At 35.2% G+C, this 17,296-nt stretch overlaps 1 protein-coding gene across 1 annotated transcript in view; it reads right to left on the bottom strand.

Moving 5' to 3' along the window:
- Nucleotides 1-17,296, bottom strand: part of YME1L1 (YME1 like 1 ATPase) — a 32,331-nt gene that overhangs the window by 5,100 nt on the left and 9,935 nt on the right. The window contains exons 4-18 of the mRNA XM_010967941.3: nt 16,700-16,798; nt 14,164-14,273; nt 12,559-12,709; nt 12,110-12,193; nt 10,828-10,910; nt 9,039-9,129; nt 8,161-8,313; nt 7,421-7,553; nt 6,452-6,514; nt 5,472-5,584; nt 4,441-4,596; nt 3,695-3,846; nt 2,951-3,077; nt 2,783-2,856; nt 1,908-1,994 (exon numbers count right to left, since the gene is read on the bottom strand). Coding sequence (XP_010966243.1) covers nt 1,908-1,994; nt 2,783-2,856; nt 2,951-3,077; nt 3,695-3,846; nt 4,441-4,596; nt 5,472-5,584; nt 6,452-6,514; nt 7,421-7,553; nt 8,161-8,313; nt 9,039-9,129; nt 10,828-10,910; nt 12,110-12,193; nt 12,559-12,709; nt 14,164-14,273; nt 16,700-16,798 — 1,676 coding nt within the window. The remainder of the gene's footprint in view (nt 1-1,907; nt 1,995-2,782; nt 2,857-2,950; nt 3,078-3,694; nt 3,847-4,440; nt 4,597-5,471; nt 5,585-6,451; nt 6,515-7,420; nt 7,554-8,160; nt 8,314-9,038; nt 9,130-10,827; nt 10,911-12,109; nt 12,194-12,558; nt 12,710-14,163; nt 14,274-16,699; nt 16,799-17,296) is intronic.

Here is a 17,296-nt window from a genome sequence, read left to right as displayed (position 1 = left end):
TAAGTGTATCAGCTTATGAACAACGGCAGGAATAACAGTTCATTTTTGGCAGTGTCACAACATTTGCCTGTACAATGTCCCAATATCTCAATATCTAATCATATTTTGGGTAGAAAATGTAAAAATGAATTTACCAACACCAAGAAGCCAACAGTTCATATAAACATGATACAATCATTAGACATTATGAACATAGCCATTATGTTCAAGTAAATAATCAAATTAAAGAAAATATACAAAATATAAGAAATACATGATGGAATATTACAGCTAAAAAGCAAGGATAAATTACTAATTATAGTTTAATACTTTAAAAACTTTCTTGGAATGAAGCCCTTACTTTATAACATATGAGACTCCTATTAGGTTCCATGCTTTTTTTTACATGAAGGTACCGGAGATTGAACCTAGGACCTTGTGTATGCTTAGCATGTGCTCTACCACTGAGCTAGACCCTCCCCCTGCCCTAGGTTTCATGCCTTTCATGTCTCACACATTTGAACCTAACATGATAGTTCGTAACAACGTAAGCTCGCTATCTACTGGAAACAGTACCTACTGCATTTCCAATCGGCCACTCCAGGAGGAAATGACTCAATTGTTGCTATTCTGTTCTCTGAATTTTTAGAAAGTATTATAACAAAGAAAGAGTATTTGCACAGTAGAGACAATTTACTCAGAGTAACACAGGGAGTAGGGAGAGAATGAAGATTCCGGACCGGCGGACTCTTTCTCTTCTGAAACAACTAAACCTTCCTGTTACATAAACTTTCCATCTCAAACTACTCTAAAGCATTTTTTTTTGCTCCTTGAGTTAATCAAAACTTGGTCCTCTCAGGGAGACTGCTTTCTCTAAGCCCTCCAGTGGCATTTACTTACTCACTCTTACCTAGATACTTCTGGGTAAAAAGGTGAGCTATTTGTTCCCTTCACCACTTCCAGCCCATTCCAGTATCTAATTCTCTTCTATCAGCACTACTCCTCCGAAGTTCCTACCACTTGACTACAGCCCTACCCAACCCTTCAAGCGCCATCAACTACCTGAATCACAGTCCTCGCTCACTAAAGGCTTCGGGTACTCAGCTCGGTCTCCCTCTCCATTGAAGACCTGCCTTCATGCACATCCAAATGGAAAACCTTCAACCTCTGCACTAAGCTCCAGACCCATGTATCTCTCCCAACGTGAAGTCTTCACTAAGATGCCTCAAATTCAACTCATGATCTACCCACTTCGCAGCCGTGGCCCATCTCCAGTGTCTTCTCAGTGGATGGCACAAACAACACACTGCTGCATGAGGCAGAAATCTAAAAAACAGCTTTATGTTCGCTGCTCTCCCAGCCAAAACATCACATAGGTATGCTGATTCTACTACATGAGTATCTTCTGAATGCATCCACATTTCTCAAGGTTGACTTTCACCACCCTAATCCAAGCAACAATTATACCATGACCAGACTCACAGTACCGATTAACTGTGATCTCACTGATTTTACTCTTACACATTCCTTTGTTGTGCCTACTCTGTATTCTCAGCATTTGGACACTGCCAGGCATAAAGCAAATAATAGTATTAGTATGTCAGAGTGGGAAAGCAAGATAATCAAGTAATCAATGTCTTTCATCCTAATACCTCTTAGGGTTTTATAGCTGAAGTAGAACTGAATATTTAAATCACAGATATAAACCGTTCTTAGCCTGTGGCCAGAATAAAATAAAGATCCAATCTATGACCAGAGGTTCCAGTCTCCATCAAAGATCCAGCTATGACACTTTTTAATCATGGTGGCAATGGTCCACCTATTAACTTTATTAGATATAGTGACATCTCTAAAGAACATAGGAACTTATATATTTACGCACATTTTGAATAAACAGATAAATAAACATAAAAAAAAAAGATCATTACCCTCAGAAGGATTCTGATTTCCTGTTCAATAGCAGATTGAGTTTCTGGACTCAGTTTCCCCGTATCACTGTAGGTCATAACTCCAAGCTAAAATCAATGAAAAGAAAGAAACTGAACAGGAAAACCTCCAACACTAATGTACATAACAGAGGAAGTACTATAAGTAAGGAAGTAAGTATCATGGGAGCAAGGAAAAATTACAATGTAAATATGCCCTTGAGGGCAAAAAATTTCATTATTTTCCTGAAAGTCTAATACTAAAAAGTACAAGCAAGGGAAAATTTTAAATCTTCAGTTTGGTTCTGAGTACCTTCTTAGAAAAGCTTAGCAGCTATTCTAAGTCCAGAAATCCACAATTCAGAGGACTGGAATTGCTTCATGGAGCCACGGTGATAATGTAGGAATGCAAAATACGTGGAAAGGGCAAGCTCAACAGGCAGGCCTTTGATGTCGCGTGAACAGAAAAGGCTAAAGAATTTGTATTATCATTTGATTAATCCATGAAATAATAACTGTTACTGAGCAGCTAAGACTGGAAAGAGTGTTACATTTTATTTATCAGAAAATAATGTTTAGAGGGGAGGGTATAGCTCAAGCAGTAGTGCATGCTTAGCATGCACGAAGTCCTGGGTTCAATCCCCAGTACCTCCTCTAAACATAAATAAATAAATCTAATTACCTCCTCCAGCCAAAAAAATTAATTTAATTTAACTTTTTTAAATAAAGGAAAAAACGTTTAGTTTAGAGTAAGCTTCGTCAAATCCATTTGGAATGAGACGGGGAAAATCTACCAGTTTTTAACGAGAATGCTTTCTCATGACGAGACCTGGCACATCATCATTTGATACGTGAGAAGGATTAAAATTAGCTATTACCTTTTCACTCATTCCAAATTTGGTGACCATCCGCTTGGCTATTTTGGTTGCATTATCAAAATCACTAGAAGCACCTGGAATTTAAAAATATACACAGAACTCAAGTTTAAAAAAAAAACTTTAAACCAATAAACACAATCTGAACAAATGTCATTCTTTGCAGCCAACCTGTTGTAATGTGATCAGCTCCAAATATAAGCTCCTCAGCCACTCTTCCTCCCATACTGACATCCATCTGGGCGAGCAGCTGAGCTCTGGTCTCGTTCCATCGATCATTCTCAGGCAACAGGGACACCTAGACAAGTAAAAAACAAAGAAAAAATTCAGACACGGTTTTGAAACACTTATATTAATAACCTGAATTATCATTTGTCTCTCATGACCTTACTCAATACATGATGCTGAAAGCTCAGAGATGTTTCTGACACCATCTAAACAAGGAACACTCTTTATCAAGCAGAAGTACATTTTATAAATAAGTAGCTAATGCTGCAATACAACTGTTTTGTTCCTTGTTGCACAAAAATGTTTAAAACCTCTATAATTAGAAAGATATGAAAACAAAAGTTGTACTCAATGAGAAAAATCTTAGAAAAACGATTAAACCAGCCACTATGATACATAATTTCTTCTGAGGGGAAAAAAGCAACTATGTATTTAATAACTTTTTGCTCTCATTCCCGAATTAAATTTCATAATGTAAATATATTATCTGAAATATTAAGGATATGCTTTATTAGCAGATACATTTCACACTATGTCTGATTTCAAGACAGTTGAGAAAGTTAAAGAAGAAAGTATCAATAAACTTAGGAAGTAGTAAATTTTCTTTTTAAATGTTTTCATCAGAAACTCCTACATAAGCTCCTAAAGAGTACTATTTGAGAGAAAAGAAAAACTAAAGATACTTACATGTCCAAGTGTTGGCCCTCGTGGCATGATTGTAGCTTTGTTGATGGGCATTGCATCTTTAGTGTAATATGCAATAATAGCATGACCAGATTCATGATACGCTGTGATCGTTTTATTTTTGTTATCAATTTCCACGCTTCTACGTTCAGGCCCTAAGAATAAAAGTTGAAACACTCCATTAGGAAGGTATATTTAAATGAATGAAACCCATCTGTCTCAGAGTCATTCCTAGAGTAATGTAATTTAGTATCATTAATAAATATTTTTAAACAGTGTAAAAGTTTAAAAAGTGAGTAGACTCCACTCTACACGTGTAAACCACCATTTGTCAACTGAAAACCAAAACTGTCAGAGCTTTCATTTTTATCCTTACATCAAAAGGGAAAGCTTAATTCTATTTCTAGAAAATAAACTTCTAATTTAACAGGAATATCATAACTAACCTGTTTTGAAGCCAACTTAAGATTTAAAATAAAAATTAAATACTGAAAAACAGTAAAGTTGACTACTCTTTTACCAGCAGTATCAGATACAAGGAAAAATACGGGCACTCATGCCTCCCACAGAGTGTAAGTTATAATACATTCTTCTGTAAGAAGCCAAACTATGTTGCTATGTTTGAATATGTATTTGCATGTTTCTGTACCTTTCTTTTTAATAAACTTTCTCTCAAAATTAGTAATTTTTTCTCTGACATAATAAACAGTATTAAGACAGGAGGGAAAAAAAAAAGAAAGAAAACCTACCCATTAGGATTTTATCTTTGGAAAACTCTAGCTCCTTCATAGTAACCATTTCTTTTCCATCAACAGCTGCCTTCAGTGCAGCTTGGTTCACAAGATTCTCCAACTCTGCTCCAGAAAAGCCAACAGTACCTCGAGCTATGATTTCTGGATCAACAGCTATATGAAGACAGAACACAACACAAAAGTTCAAAAAGAGTTAATAAAAAGCTCTTCACAAAAACTCACATTCCAAAAGAAAACAGAAAACAGCCAATTTGTGAACTATAATTTAAAAATTTATCTTAATAAAACTAAAAAGTAAGCTTACTTTACCACATTCTAAGGGGAAAAAGCCAAAATTCCTATTAAATGTACCACTAAAATTGTCATTGGGACAAATCACGAAAGTTCTTAAATTTAAATAACTTTACGAAAAACAAAGGAAGGTAGAGCCTCCAGATAATGATTGATAAATCTTACGTAGTTACTGGCCTAACTACAAATTGAAAAAGCACATTCCTAGACAACATTTTGTTTTCAGAATTTCATCCTGAAATAACTTTGGACATAAAAATCCCCCTTATTATAGGAAACATACTTGGTTTTATGAATTGATTCAGGTTATCTTTGAAAATACTGCAGATTTAACAGCTGCTTTTACTACTCAGGTGGGTCCATAATATTTCCATGCATTTTGTTTTATACTTTGCTTCCTCTCTTTTGCCCCAAAGTGACTGACTATATCATGAGGTTCTGTACTCATAATACACCGGTGTTTCTATTGTTTTATATTTTATATTCATCTAAAAAACATTTATATAGAGATTCATCAAGTATTATCTGTCTCAATACTCAAAAGAAAAAGTCCTTTCGAATCAGGCTTCAAAATGACAGAATCTCTGGTTATACACTAACAACAAATAAAAGGAGAGAAAAAAAGACATTTAAATGAACTTGTTTTTTAAGATGTCCTGAGTAAGGACCACAAACAGGGTGGATTGATATATTACCATTTTATAAAGATAATGTCTGCATCACAGAATTAGACTTACACTGATCAAACTTTATTTTATTGAGATACCACTTCAAGATTTCTGTTCGACCTCTTACATCTGGCCTTGGAACTGTAACCTGCATGTCAAAACGACCAGGACGTATTAAGGCACTAAAGGGAGAACACAGAAAGGAAATGTAAGTTAATAAGCTGACTGTGCTGAAGGTCAAGTTAAATACGACTGGTATACTGAAGAGAAGATGGAAAGACAATGGGAACCCATATTTACTCTAAACATAAGTATTCAGATTAGTGCCTTGTAAAACATGGCTCAAGTAACAGTTTCAATAACCAGAAGGCAGAACAAAGGTTCATAAAAATAAGTGTGTGACACAAGCCTGCAGAGACAAAACACGTGAGTCAGCCAGTCAAGGAACGTGTAATTCCACAGCAGTCTATTATGACAGCCACACATCTATCTTACTGCACTAAGTATAAAATGTTAAACTAGAGCCTTAGGCAAGAACTATTAGATCAAATGAAAATATGAATAACTTCTATATAATAAAACCAACAAAAACTTTAAACTATAGTAAATTTTATTCTAAAAATGCTTTCCATCCACCGCCCCCCCCAAAATCTGAGATAATTAAGTTGTGAGAAGATTCTTTCAGCAGCTTTACTGATATACAATTCATGTGTCACAGGATTTGCAGTGGATAATCCAGTCGTTTTTATTACATTCAAAGTTGTCCAATCATCATCACAATCTAATTTTAGAGTATTTTTATTCCCTCCCCAGTTCCCCCAGCCAAAAGAAACCCATTTCCATTGGCAGTCATTCCCATTTTCCCCAACCTCTGGCAAGCACTAAATTAGTATCTGTTGCTATGAATTTGCTTATTCTGAACATTTCATATAAAAAGAATCATACAATCTATTATGTTTTGTGACAAGCTTCCTTTACTTAGCACAATGTTTTCAAAGTCATCATTGTTCTAGAATACATCAGTAATTCACAAAAATTTTAATACTTACTTATCTAATGCCTCTGGGAAGTTTGTGGCTCCTATGATAATAACTCCTTCATTGGGTTTAAACCTATTAAAAAAAAAAGTACCTTTTCACTGGAAATTAAAATAACACACACAGAAAAGCTCTATACACAACTGTTTATCATTAACCTTATTAACGGTGAAGAAAAGGGATTGATCTTTTTAATGCCCAAAATGATAAGACATCTCTAATTGTTTTTTGTTTTTTAAAAGGCCAGTGCACTTCAATAAAACTGTTAATCATAAATCGCCAAATCATCTGTGGTTACATACCTTCATGATAATTTTTCTACTTAGGAAGAAATGACCTGACACAAAAAGCTTGAGTCCCTGACTAATTTTTGAAAAATTATTCAAGTTTACTAATTCAAATTATTTGTTCCTAGACTTTCTTCCTTTTTTTTTAAGTGTTTGGGGGGGGTAATTAGGTTTATTTACTTATTTTTAGAGGAGGTACTGGGGGATTGAACCTAGGACCTCCTGCACGCTAAGCATGCACTCTACCACTTTGAGCTATACCCTCCCCCCTGTTCCTAGACTTTCAGAACGTCTTACATGATGTTAATATTTTTGCTTCTTTCAAAGCAACCCCACCACTTCTTTTGAATTATGAACACTGATGCAAGCTTTTAATATGCAGCAACACATAAAGCTAGTCACAAACAAGTGTACTCTCCCTTTACATCTCCAAAAAGACTACTAGTTTCAGCCGGAATCATTGCCTTCCTGTCATACTACAGTAAATGAAAAATATATTTTTTAATTTAAGAGGAGTTGATACATCAATTATCAATTACTGCATTAGCAATGAAAGTAATACAATATTTAAAATAGCTTGTCATCACTTCTTGCATGAGGGACTACTCTGCTGCCTATAAACAAAATTTTTCCTCTCTTGCGAGTGCTACCGAATATATCACCATATTCCAAAGACAGAGGAAGATTCAATTACCCATCCATTTCAGCGAGAAGTTGATTTATAGTCTGCCGTGAATACGGATGCATTGGAGATTCAATTCGCTTCCCACCAACAGAATCTAATTCATCAATAAATATAACACAAGGGGCATTTGCTTTTGCTTCCCCTAAAAAGACAGAAAAGATTCAAATAAGTTTAATAAGATTCAAATAAGTTTAATAAAATCAATACTTAAAATAAAATCATATAAATATTTAAAAACCAGTAAGACTGTTAAAAAGCCATCAAGATATTCAATGGGGAAAAAAATATACAAAAGGGGGTCTTTTTTAACTGATTTAAGAACAGAAGCCTCAGAAGGAAAAAAAACTGTACCACTGAGTATTCATTCTTCCTAGCTATACAAACCCTATACATAAGGTTTGAGGCTAATACTCTTTAAATACATACTACAGAAATGGTACGTAAGGTGAAAACAAAACAAAACACACGCAAAAAATCCAAAAGTCAAAACAAAAACCCAGGTTTTCAGCAGTCTCCAGCTTCACCTAGCAATCCAACACTTTGACGAGCTCTTCTGACTAACTGGGGGGAACAAAAGCACAGTTCTGTTTTAGCTCACACACTAAGTTACCTGAACCAGAACCCCAACCCCATGACGGCCGTTTCAGCCGACTAGCAGTCATAATCAAGCAGCAAAGAAAGGGTAAGAAGTCCTCTTCCGCTAAAATTCAGAGAAATTAGTACTATAGGAAAGATACACTAAAACGTACTAAAAAGATTTCTTATACGGCTGGCTCCCACACCCACAAACATCTCATCAAATTCCGATCCGGAAGCATAATAAAAAGGAACATCGGCTTCTCCGGCCACAGCTCGGGCAAGGAGTGTCTTTCCTGTCCCTGGTGGCCCAACTAAAAGAATTCCTAAAAGAAAAAATAAACGAGAATGGTTCAAATTAAAACACAAAAATAAAGCCTGATATGAACTTGTAACAAATAATTATCAATTAATTTACGCAGCTTTGAAGTTCAAGGCACATGAATGACCAATATTCTGAAATAGCCAAAATGTGTTTGTCTCTACTAATGACTCACTTCAGGATCTGCTCCACAGCTAATTTTCCTGTATCATTTAAATACTGTTTACATATTGGGGCAAATGCTGAAATTTGAACATGACTGAGAACTTGATAATATTTTTGGATCCATGTTAAATTTCCTGATTTTAATAACTGCACTGAAGTTTGTGTAAAGAGAATGTCTTTATTCTGAGGAAATATACAATGAGGTATTTAGGGGTAAAGGAGCCTGACATCTACTATTTACTTGTAAATGGTTAAAAAAATACATGCTTTATAAAGAAAGTGAATGAGCAAATGGAACAAAATGTTAAAAAATTTTTGAGTCTGGGTTAAAAGTATGGAGGGAGCTCTCTGTACTATTTATTCTTGCAATTTATTTAAAGTTTGAAATTATAGCAAAACTTTAAATTACCAAAAAAAAAAATTACAGAACAGTATGTTCAGAAAGAGGATTTATTTGTAAAATAGCAATTAAGAATTAACGTTAATCAGTTATATCTGATAAAAATTAAACTGGTGCTATATTACAGTATTCTGTCAAGCCATGGGAAAGGAAAGATGTCTTACCTTTGGGAAGTTTACCTCCAAGAACAGTAAATTTTTGCGGATTTTTCAAGAATTCAACAACTTCCTGTAATTCTTGTTTAGCTTCCTCCACCTAAAGTGATACAATTTACCAAATAATTTCAAACAATGATTAGATTACCAAGACATCCTCTTTGAATACTGCAAATTTAATTGTAGATTAACTTGGCTTTTTCTTTGTTTCAACGGAAGTATAGAAAAAGGTCCCTTTATAAACACACACACACAGCGTTTCTCCTGATCCTTACTGCCAGTCATTTTCATGATAAAGGATTACTACTAGATTGTAAACGATTTAGTTCCTAACAGATGCCTAAAGACAGTGACTAAAATTAAGCTATAGTGTACTGATATTGTTTTATAAATGGTCACAGCAAAAAAAAATTTAGAAGACTTAATCTGCAAAACATAAAACCTTGCAGAGTTGTGATCCCTTGCAAGAATAAAGCACACTCTGGCCAACAAAAATGGCAATCAGAACATCAGCTCAACTTTAAAACTTTGATGTAAATTTACAAAAGCTGCCTATCAGAAATGGTAAGCATATTTTCCCAGTCAGCATATAACCAGAAGTCACAAAGGCAAATTCCAAGGGGCAAAATGGTATCAATAAATGAGTGCAGCAGGCCAGATAGAAAACAACAGAGGAGGCAACACGCTGAGCTGGAAAGCAATAGTCCCTTTAAAGATACCACGTGGCTCTGCCAAGGAATGTAGATGTAAACACTCCAGATTTCAACCTTCAGAAAACAAACGAATGAAAAACCCAGAGTTTTTCTGTGGGTGAAACTTCAATTTAAAAATGTTGCTATCAATGTAAATTAAAAATACCTCTGCTTGTATACTTTCATATATTTATTCATTTAAAATTACACTGGCCTAATAATATACTTGCAGTCAATCTGCAACCTCACATTACACAACTTAAACAGCTCTTGGTGAGAAAACTCAAGTACGCTGGGCAGGGGCAAACATGAAAGACACATTTGGGCCAAAGTCCCACAAGACTTACCACCACACACACACTCATAGACCACAGATGCCAATCGCAAGTCTAGGTTGTTATGTGTGCATCCACCCAACTGGCTACCAACTGGAGGGTCATACCACCCTCCTTGTGTTTGATTCATTTGCTAGAGCAGCTCACTGAACTCAGGAAAACAGTTTAGGTAACCAGACTACTGCTTTATTATGAAACGGTGTAACTCAGGAATAGCCAAATGGAAGAGAGACACAGGGCAAGGAACACAGGGCTTCCATGTCCTCTGTGAAAACACTACTCTCCTCACCTCTCCATGTGTTCACCAACTGCAAGTTCCCTGAACCCTGAACTGCCGGGATTTTTATGGGAGTTTCCTCACACAGGCATGATCAATTATTAACTCCATTTCCAGCCCCTCTCCCGTCTCTGGAGAATAGAGAGTGGAGGTTAAAGTTCCAAGCTTTTCATCATGGCTTGACCTTTCTGGTGACCAGCACTCATCCAGGAGCCCACCCAGAGCCCCCCCATTAGAACAAAAGACACTGCTATCCCCCAGGAAACTACAAGGGACTGAGAAGCACCGTGTCACGAACCAGGCTCAAAGACCAAACAGCAGAACAAAAGATGCTCATAGGGCTCTTATCACTTTGGAGATTAACAAGGGTTTTAGGAGCCCTGCACCAGGAACTGGGGGCAGAGACCAAAATATATTTTCTATTATTTCAACCTTTAGAATAAAAAAATACAATGAAGATGTTTGTAGCGGTCAAGGTAAACTTTTTAACTTACTCCTTTAACATGCTCAAAGGTAACATTTTTCATCTGCACAGGATCGACAGCAGAATCAAGCCCCGTCGTTGTCCGGAAGCGGACTAAAGGGAAGAGAAAAAAAGTATTTACATAGTTAATAGATTCCTAAAATTTTAACCACCTTATTATTTAGATGTAAGAAAGCCCTCTAAGTTCACATGTATTTAAATAGCATGAGGAGAGAAATTAGGTCTCCTGGATTTTGAGACCATGTTCAAGGAATAAATGATTCACATTAAAATGACATCTTTGCCTTTCCAATTAAAACTAAGAATTTTCCTCTTCTCCTTATATCTAGTAATAGAAATTTAAACCAATGGTTCTCAAACTCCATTATGCATAATTAAGAAACATAAAAGAAAAATTAGAGCTCATCCCACCCCTCCACTACCCTGCTGGTATCTCCTATCATCCCTTTACTGGTTCTTTTTTTGAGGGAAAAAAAAAAAAAAGGAGACAAGACAAGGCAGATCTAGATATAAAAAGGCTATTCCTGGATGTTAAAACCTTATCTCAGGTTTGATGCCACTAATTACTTTTAAAATAACTGGGGCTATATGCAAGTTCCTGATCTGGGTCACCCAATGTTCTTAATTGTGTATCATTTTTTTCTTAAGGTAATCCATCATAAAGAAAGTAGAAAACACAGGGTGAAAACTGAATGGCAGTTGAAAAACCAACTGGAATCGCTTAAACCTGACACTATTCATTTTAGACTGGTAAACTGAGAAAATATGGGACTCCATTTAAAGTATATTTCTATGTAAGTTCACTTTTAATAAATTCAATTTATTATTGTGTCTTTGAAATAGTTGACTATTTTACTCTGTACTGCTATTATAAAATTCTTCACATGTTTTTAGAATCTAAATGTCTGGGGAACTAACCATTACTAGAAGTAGATCTAACATTTTCACTCGTACATAATACTCAGAACTTTAAAAAAAAATTAGTTATTTTCTCAAAACAAGTGCAATCTGAATTTATAAGTGACTTAAAGGAATTTTTCTTATAATCTACAAAAGAATGCAAATATAATAAGCCCTCTGACAATACAGATGGTACACAATATAAGAGATTAAAACTTTTCTATTTCACTGCAAAAAACAATCTCAAAGTAACCCAATCCAAATGAAAGAGCTAGACCTGAGAACTATAAACATGAATATTTTCTTATCTCTGAGTCTTAGACAGACTAATTATTAAAAGGAAACAAGCATATAGAAGATAAAAAAATCAGGTAAGTAAAAAGAGCCTTTACCAGATAAAAATGGGTTTTTTAAGAGCCCATAAATGCCAACTACCAGCAAAATAAAGACAATCAGGCGAGTTCTTCTTAGAGAATCTAGAGAAAAAAGAAAAAGACAAATCAAGTGACATCAGTGAGAAATGACTGCTCAATGCAGTGCAAATATTAAGTTGCTGATGGTAATCACATTTCACCACCTGTAATTCTGGAATTTTCAGCACCTGTTACCAAAAATGTCATGAAGCCCTTCCTGGGTCTATCACTGACTTTGATCTCACTTGAAAAAGTGCAACTGCCAGCAGGTATTTCCACTCCCACACAGCTTAAGACATAAATACAATGGAATATAACCTATAAGAGTTGGATAATTGTTAGAAAAGTGATTGTAACACTTAAAGGTAGGACTATGACTTCCTTTCAGATGTTCCTCCCCAAATACGGATGCTGTCAAATCAACTTACCGTTGGTTTTCTGTGTTAGTGCTTGAGCTTTCAGAAAACCCTCTGCAAAACCAGTTTTAAATGCATCTTGGTGAGCTTCAGGTATGTTTTTGGTTTTCATGAGTTTGTCCAAACTCTCAACATCTGATCCTCTGTCCCGCAAAAGAAATCCCTAAATACAAAATAACACGTTATCGGTTGACTATATAGATAACACTCCCCCAAAATACAACAACCAGTCACAAAAAAAATTCATTAAGATTCCAGAATTTAAAATTTTCATTGTCAATGTGAAAAATAAGGCTAAGACTCAACAATAAATAATCAATGGCTAGTGGGGAGGGAACAGCCCAAGTGGTAGAGCGCATGCTTAGCATGCATGAGGTCCTGGGTTCAATCCCCAGTACTTCCATCGAAAAACTAACTAAATAAACCTAATTACCTACCCGCTGCAAAACAAACAAACAAAATAATCAATGGCTAGGAAACTAACAATGGACCCTATACTTGCATCAGTCAGTATAAAGAAACTCCCTTAAATAAGACCATTAACTACTGAAAACAGTCAACAGGTCACATGTTAACTTAGGGTGCTAATGGCTTGAGGTTCACATTCCTTTATCTCTGCTTCAGGAAAAATCTCATCCATTTATTAAATGTTTACTGAGCACCCTTCACAGACCTGGCCCCGTATAAGTTCTAAAGATGTAAAGGTAAATAATCTGAATGTTTTTAGTCTGTTGGGGAGAGACACACAAAGAACTAAGCTTCTGAAATCATTCTGATATGATGTTAGAGGTACGAGGTATGGTGGTAAAACAAACGCTACCTAAGAAGCCAGGAAAGGTCTTCCAGAAAATGGGAGCGCAAACACACAGCATGAACAACCTGACAGTCTTGAAACAACAGCCTTCACAGAGCTCAAGAACTATAAGCAATCTTGTTTGACAGGACTTTAAAACACCAAGAGAGGAGGTGGGTAGGGGGACAGAGGAGGCGGCACACTGAAAGATGAGAACAGAAAAACGATAGGCAGCATGCCACATGATGAGATGCCCTACACACCACGGCAGAAGTCTGACAACAAAGCAGAAGAACACAGCCATTACACTAATACATTTTAGACAGTCCAGTGGGTGGCAGTCTAGAGGCTGGACTGAAGGCAGCAAGACTAAAGGCAAGGAGACTAAATGAGCGTTTAGTAGAGTAATCTAGGCAAGAAATAATTATGGTCTAGGTATGCAGTGGATGAAGACAGATTTAAGAAATATTTAAGAGGCTGGATCACAGGATTAATGGATGTGAGAGGTGGGAGAGGATGGACAAACCATAGTGGACCACCAGGCTTCCAGCTAGGGTGGATGCTATTTATTAACACAAGAAGACATCAGCAGGTGTAGATTGATAAGGGAAAAAAAGAGCAAGATATCTAACAGGCTAGTGGAAAGACAAGCTTGGCACTCAGGGGAGTTGTAAGTATTATGATTACATAGAATATGAATCCTTTATCATAAATGGAAAGATGGAAGAAAATTAGCCAAAAACAGAAAACAGATATTGAAGGTTCTTTTTAGTAACTTGAAAATTACTGCTTTTTCCAACAACAACCAAAAAAGATCTAATTACCTTCACAAATGATGGTGCTGTGTGCTGTGTTTCTGCTAATCTTTCAGAGGTGGACTGGAGACGTCTTGTCCTTGACTTCAAAGTTTTAAAACCTCGAGACTGTACGAAAACTGAATGAAACAATATCACATTCACTTCTGATTTTAAATTTTTACAAGGGAAGTGCCTAAGAACCAAAACTCTGACACTATCCCCGTATATCCTAGTTATAGTCTTATTTTATAACAGTTCTTTGCCTGTCACTTCAACACACTTGTAATTAAAGTCATTAAAATGCCCCCCCAAAAAATGAAAAATAAAGTCATTAAAATGGATTGAATCTATAAAGTAACTTTACATTTTTTGGGTAATTTTATTTATTTTATTTGGGGGGAGGTAATTGGTTTATTTATTAATTATTATTATTATTTTTTTATAGAGGTACTAAGGATTGAACCTAGGACCTTTAGCACACTAAGCACACACTCTACTGCCAAGCTACACCCTCCCCTCTTCTTGGTTAATTTTAAAATGTAAAAACAACAACAAATAACCACCGATAAAATGTTTTTTAAAAAGGTCAATATCTCTTCCTCAAACCTCAAACCCACTTCCCAGAAGTAACCATTGTTAAAATTCCATGACTACACTTCTATGTATTTAAATTCATGCTTTTTCTATAAAAATGGTACGTAACTTTTTGCAACTGTCTTCTTTCCCTTAATATATTGTGGATCTTTCTTTCTCAGAACAGGTCAATGTATTCAGGTTAATGGCTGTTTACAGTTTTCTAATTTATCAGAGTATGGCAATTTATTCAGCTACCTCCCTACTATTGGCATTAGCTGTTTCCTGGCCTCTATTGCTAAAAATAACGCTGCCGTTAAAATTCTTGTACATGTTATCTTTTACCACATGAAGACTAAATTCTTAAAAGTGACACTGTGAGACCTGAATTGTTTAACACTAAGGAATTTTCTTCTAAATGGTTGTTATCAAGAATATATACATCCACCAATGAATAAGAGTATCCTTTTCTCCACACCCTTTGCACCATTTAATATAAATAAAAATCTTTTTAACTTGTACAAAATCTGATGGGCAGAACATAGCATTGTGTTTCAATTTGCATTTCAGATTAGAAGGGAGGAAAATTTTTGAAAATGTTTTTTATTTTTATTGACTATTTTTATTTCTTTAGTGAACTGACCACTCATGACTTTTCATATTTTTCCATTTTCATCTGTAGAATATGGATGTTATATACACTTTTAGCCATGTATATTTCAAACATTTATTTTAATATCTTTGTCTCTTAAGTGATACAGTAATTTGTAAGTTTAATGAAAAATCATGCCTTTTTTTTAAACTAATGCCTTTACTATTTGATTTGAAACAGAAGAAATCACATCTTTTTAATCTTTAGTGTTTTTTGCACTGTGCTTTGATTCATACATTTAATTTAATGTCTTATATTAATTTCTCACATTCTTTTAAAGAAATTCTAAATATGGATATTTAACCCATTTATTTCCTATCCTCGTTTCCCAAAATTAATACAATCATGCTAGAAATTTTCCTCAAATATGTAGAGATTCTTGCTAATCCATTTGTATTTGTAAAGAAGAAAAGACTGATGAGTACTGACTGGAAATAGGGCCCTCAAAATTACCAAGGCGTTAAGCATATTTAGACTACAGAACATGGACTTACAGTAAATGAGTAGGTATCTTTAGTGTTTGATTCAAGTTCAAAGTAACCTGGGTTACTATCTTGTTTCATTCTTTGGCATCAACCCTCAAACCAAGAGTCTCCTCTCAACACACACACCTTACTGCAAATGTGTTTTTCGCCTAAAAGATGGAGGCCAGATCTGTTCTGTTACGGACCACTCTGCACAATCTTTCAACCTTCTAGTATCTGCCACCTTAGAGCCCACTATTACTGACTCAGAACTTGGGGTTTTTTCTAAGTTCTACTGGAAACAGCATTATACACCTCTTTCATGTCACTCTACTGTAAGTTTCATAAAGGTGACAACGTGTATCTTTCCCAGATATGTAACTATCTCTTATCACCTAACACACCACTAATGCCTGGTACTAGATAAATATGAATATATATTTGATCTTGATATCAATGTGACTTTAACTTTACAACTTACAGAGTCATCAAATTTCTGGACCATTTATGAAACTCTTCTGCTGCTGCCCTTTTTCCCCATTTTTATTTATTTATTTATTCACTGCAATGGGATTTTGAAAATGAGGAAAGTAAACAAGTGTGCTTCATTGTTTTGGAGCAGGTATTCATGAGTTCCCTAGACGCTGATTTACTCTGGTACTTATCTGTCACGTTCAGAATCTAGTTATTTTATATTTCCAAGATTAAAAACTACACAGGAACACCCACACTAGTTGATTCCAAATATTCTGTAAGTTCTACTGTGAGCCACAAATAAATGTTTATAATCATTAATATCATTAAGAAAGACAAATCAGATTATGTCAAGTAAATCTATTATGTTTTCAAAATAAATACAGTTGTTGCTTCATACCTGGCCAGTACTGAAGATCTGAACAAATTCTTTTAAGAGTTCTTGAATGTTGTCTGTATAAGCAAGAGGAACGTAAAGTACCAAATATATCTAAGCAACCTGCAGAGAAATTACAAAAAGTAAATTGTTTAATTGCCAAACAAAAGAAAGTCATGAAATGCAACAAATAATTTTACCACATATTAGAAAAACTAAAATGAGTTTTGCGTTTTATTTGACCATACATGACTCTGCTTTTAGATATTTCTAAAAGCACTATAAATCTAATCACATTGCTTCATCACTTTACTATCACTTGTCCATTAGATTATCTTTTTTAATATGATATATGAATATAGTTGCCAATGAAATTACATTCAAACCAAGAGGTAAAAGATAAATATGCTTACCTAAAGCTTTCAGTTAAAGAGCACAAAGAGACAAAGAAATGCTATCTCCCAGATATAATTTCAAGTCTAGTGAACAATGTAATAAAACATTGGAATCCAGAGGTATCATCTTTCCCTCTTAAAGCTCCATCACTGGATAAGAAGAAAGTTCCTTCCACAGCCGTGAATACTGTCGTCATTCTTCCCGACTCCCGTTCTTGACCAATGG

This window comes from Camelus bactrianus, chromosome 35, assembly GCF_048773025.1.
Source record: "Camelus bactrianus isolate YW-2024 breed Bactrian camel chromosome 35, ASM4877302v1, whole genome shotgun sequence".
NCBI lineage: Eukaryota > Metazoa > Chordata > Mammalia > Artiodactyla > Camelidae > Camelus > Camelus bactrianus.
Note: the sequence above shows the minus strand (reverse complement) of the source record. Positions and strands in the feature narration are given on the sequence as shown.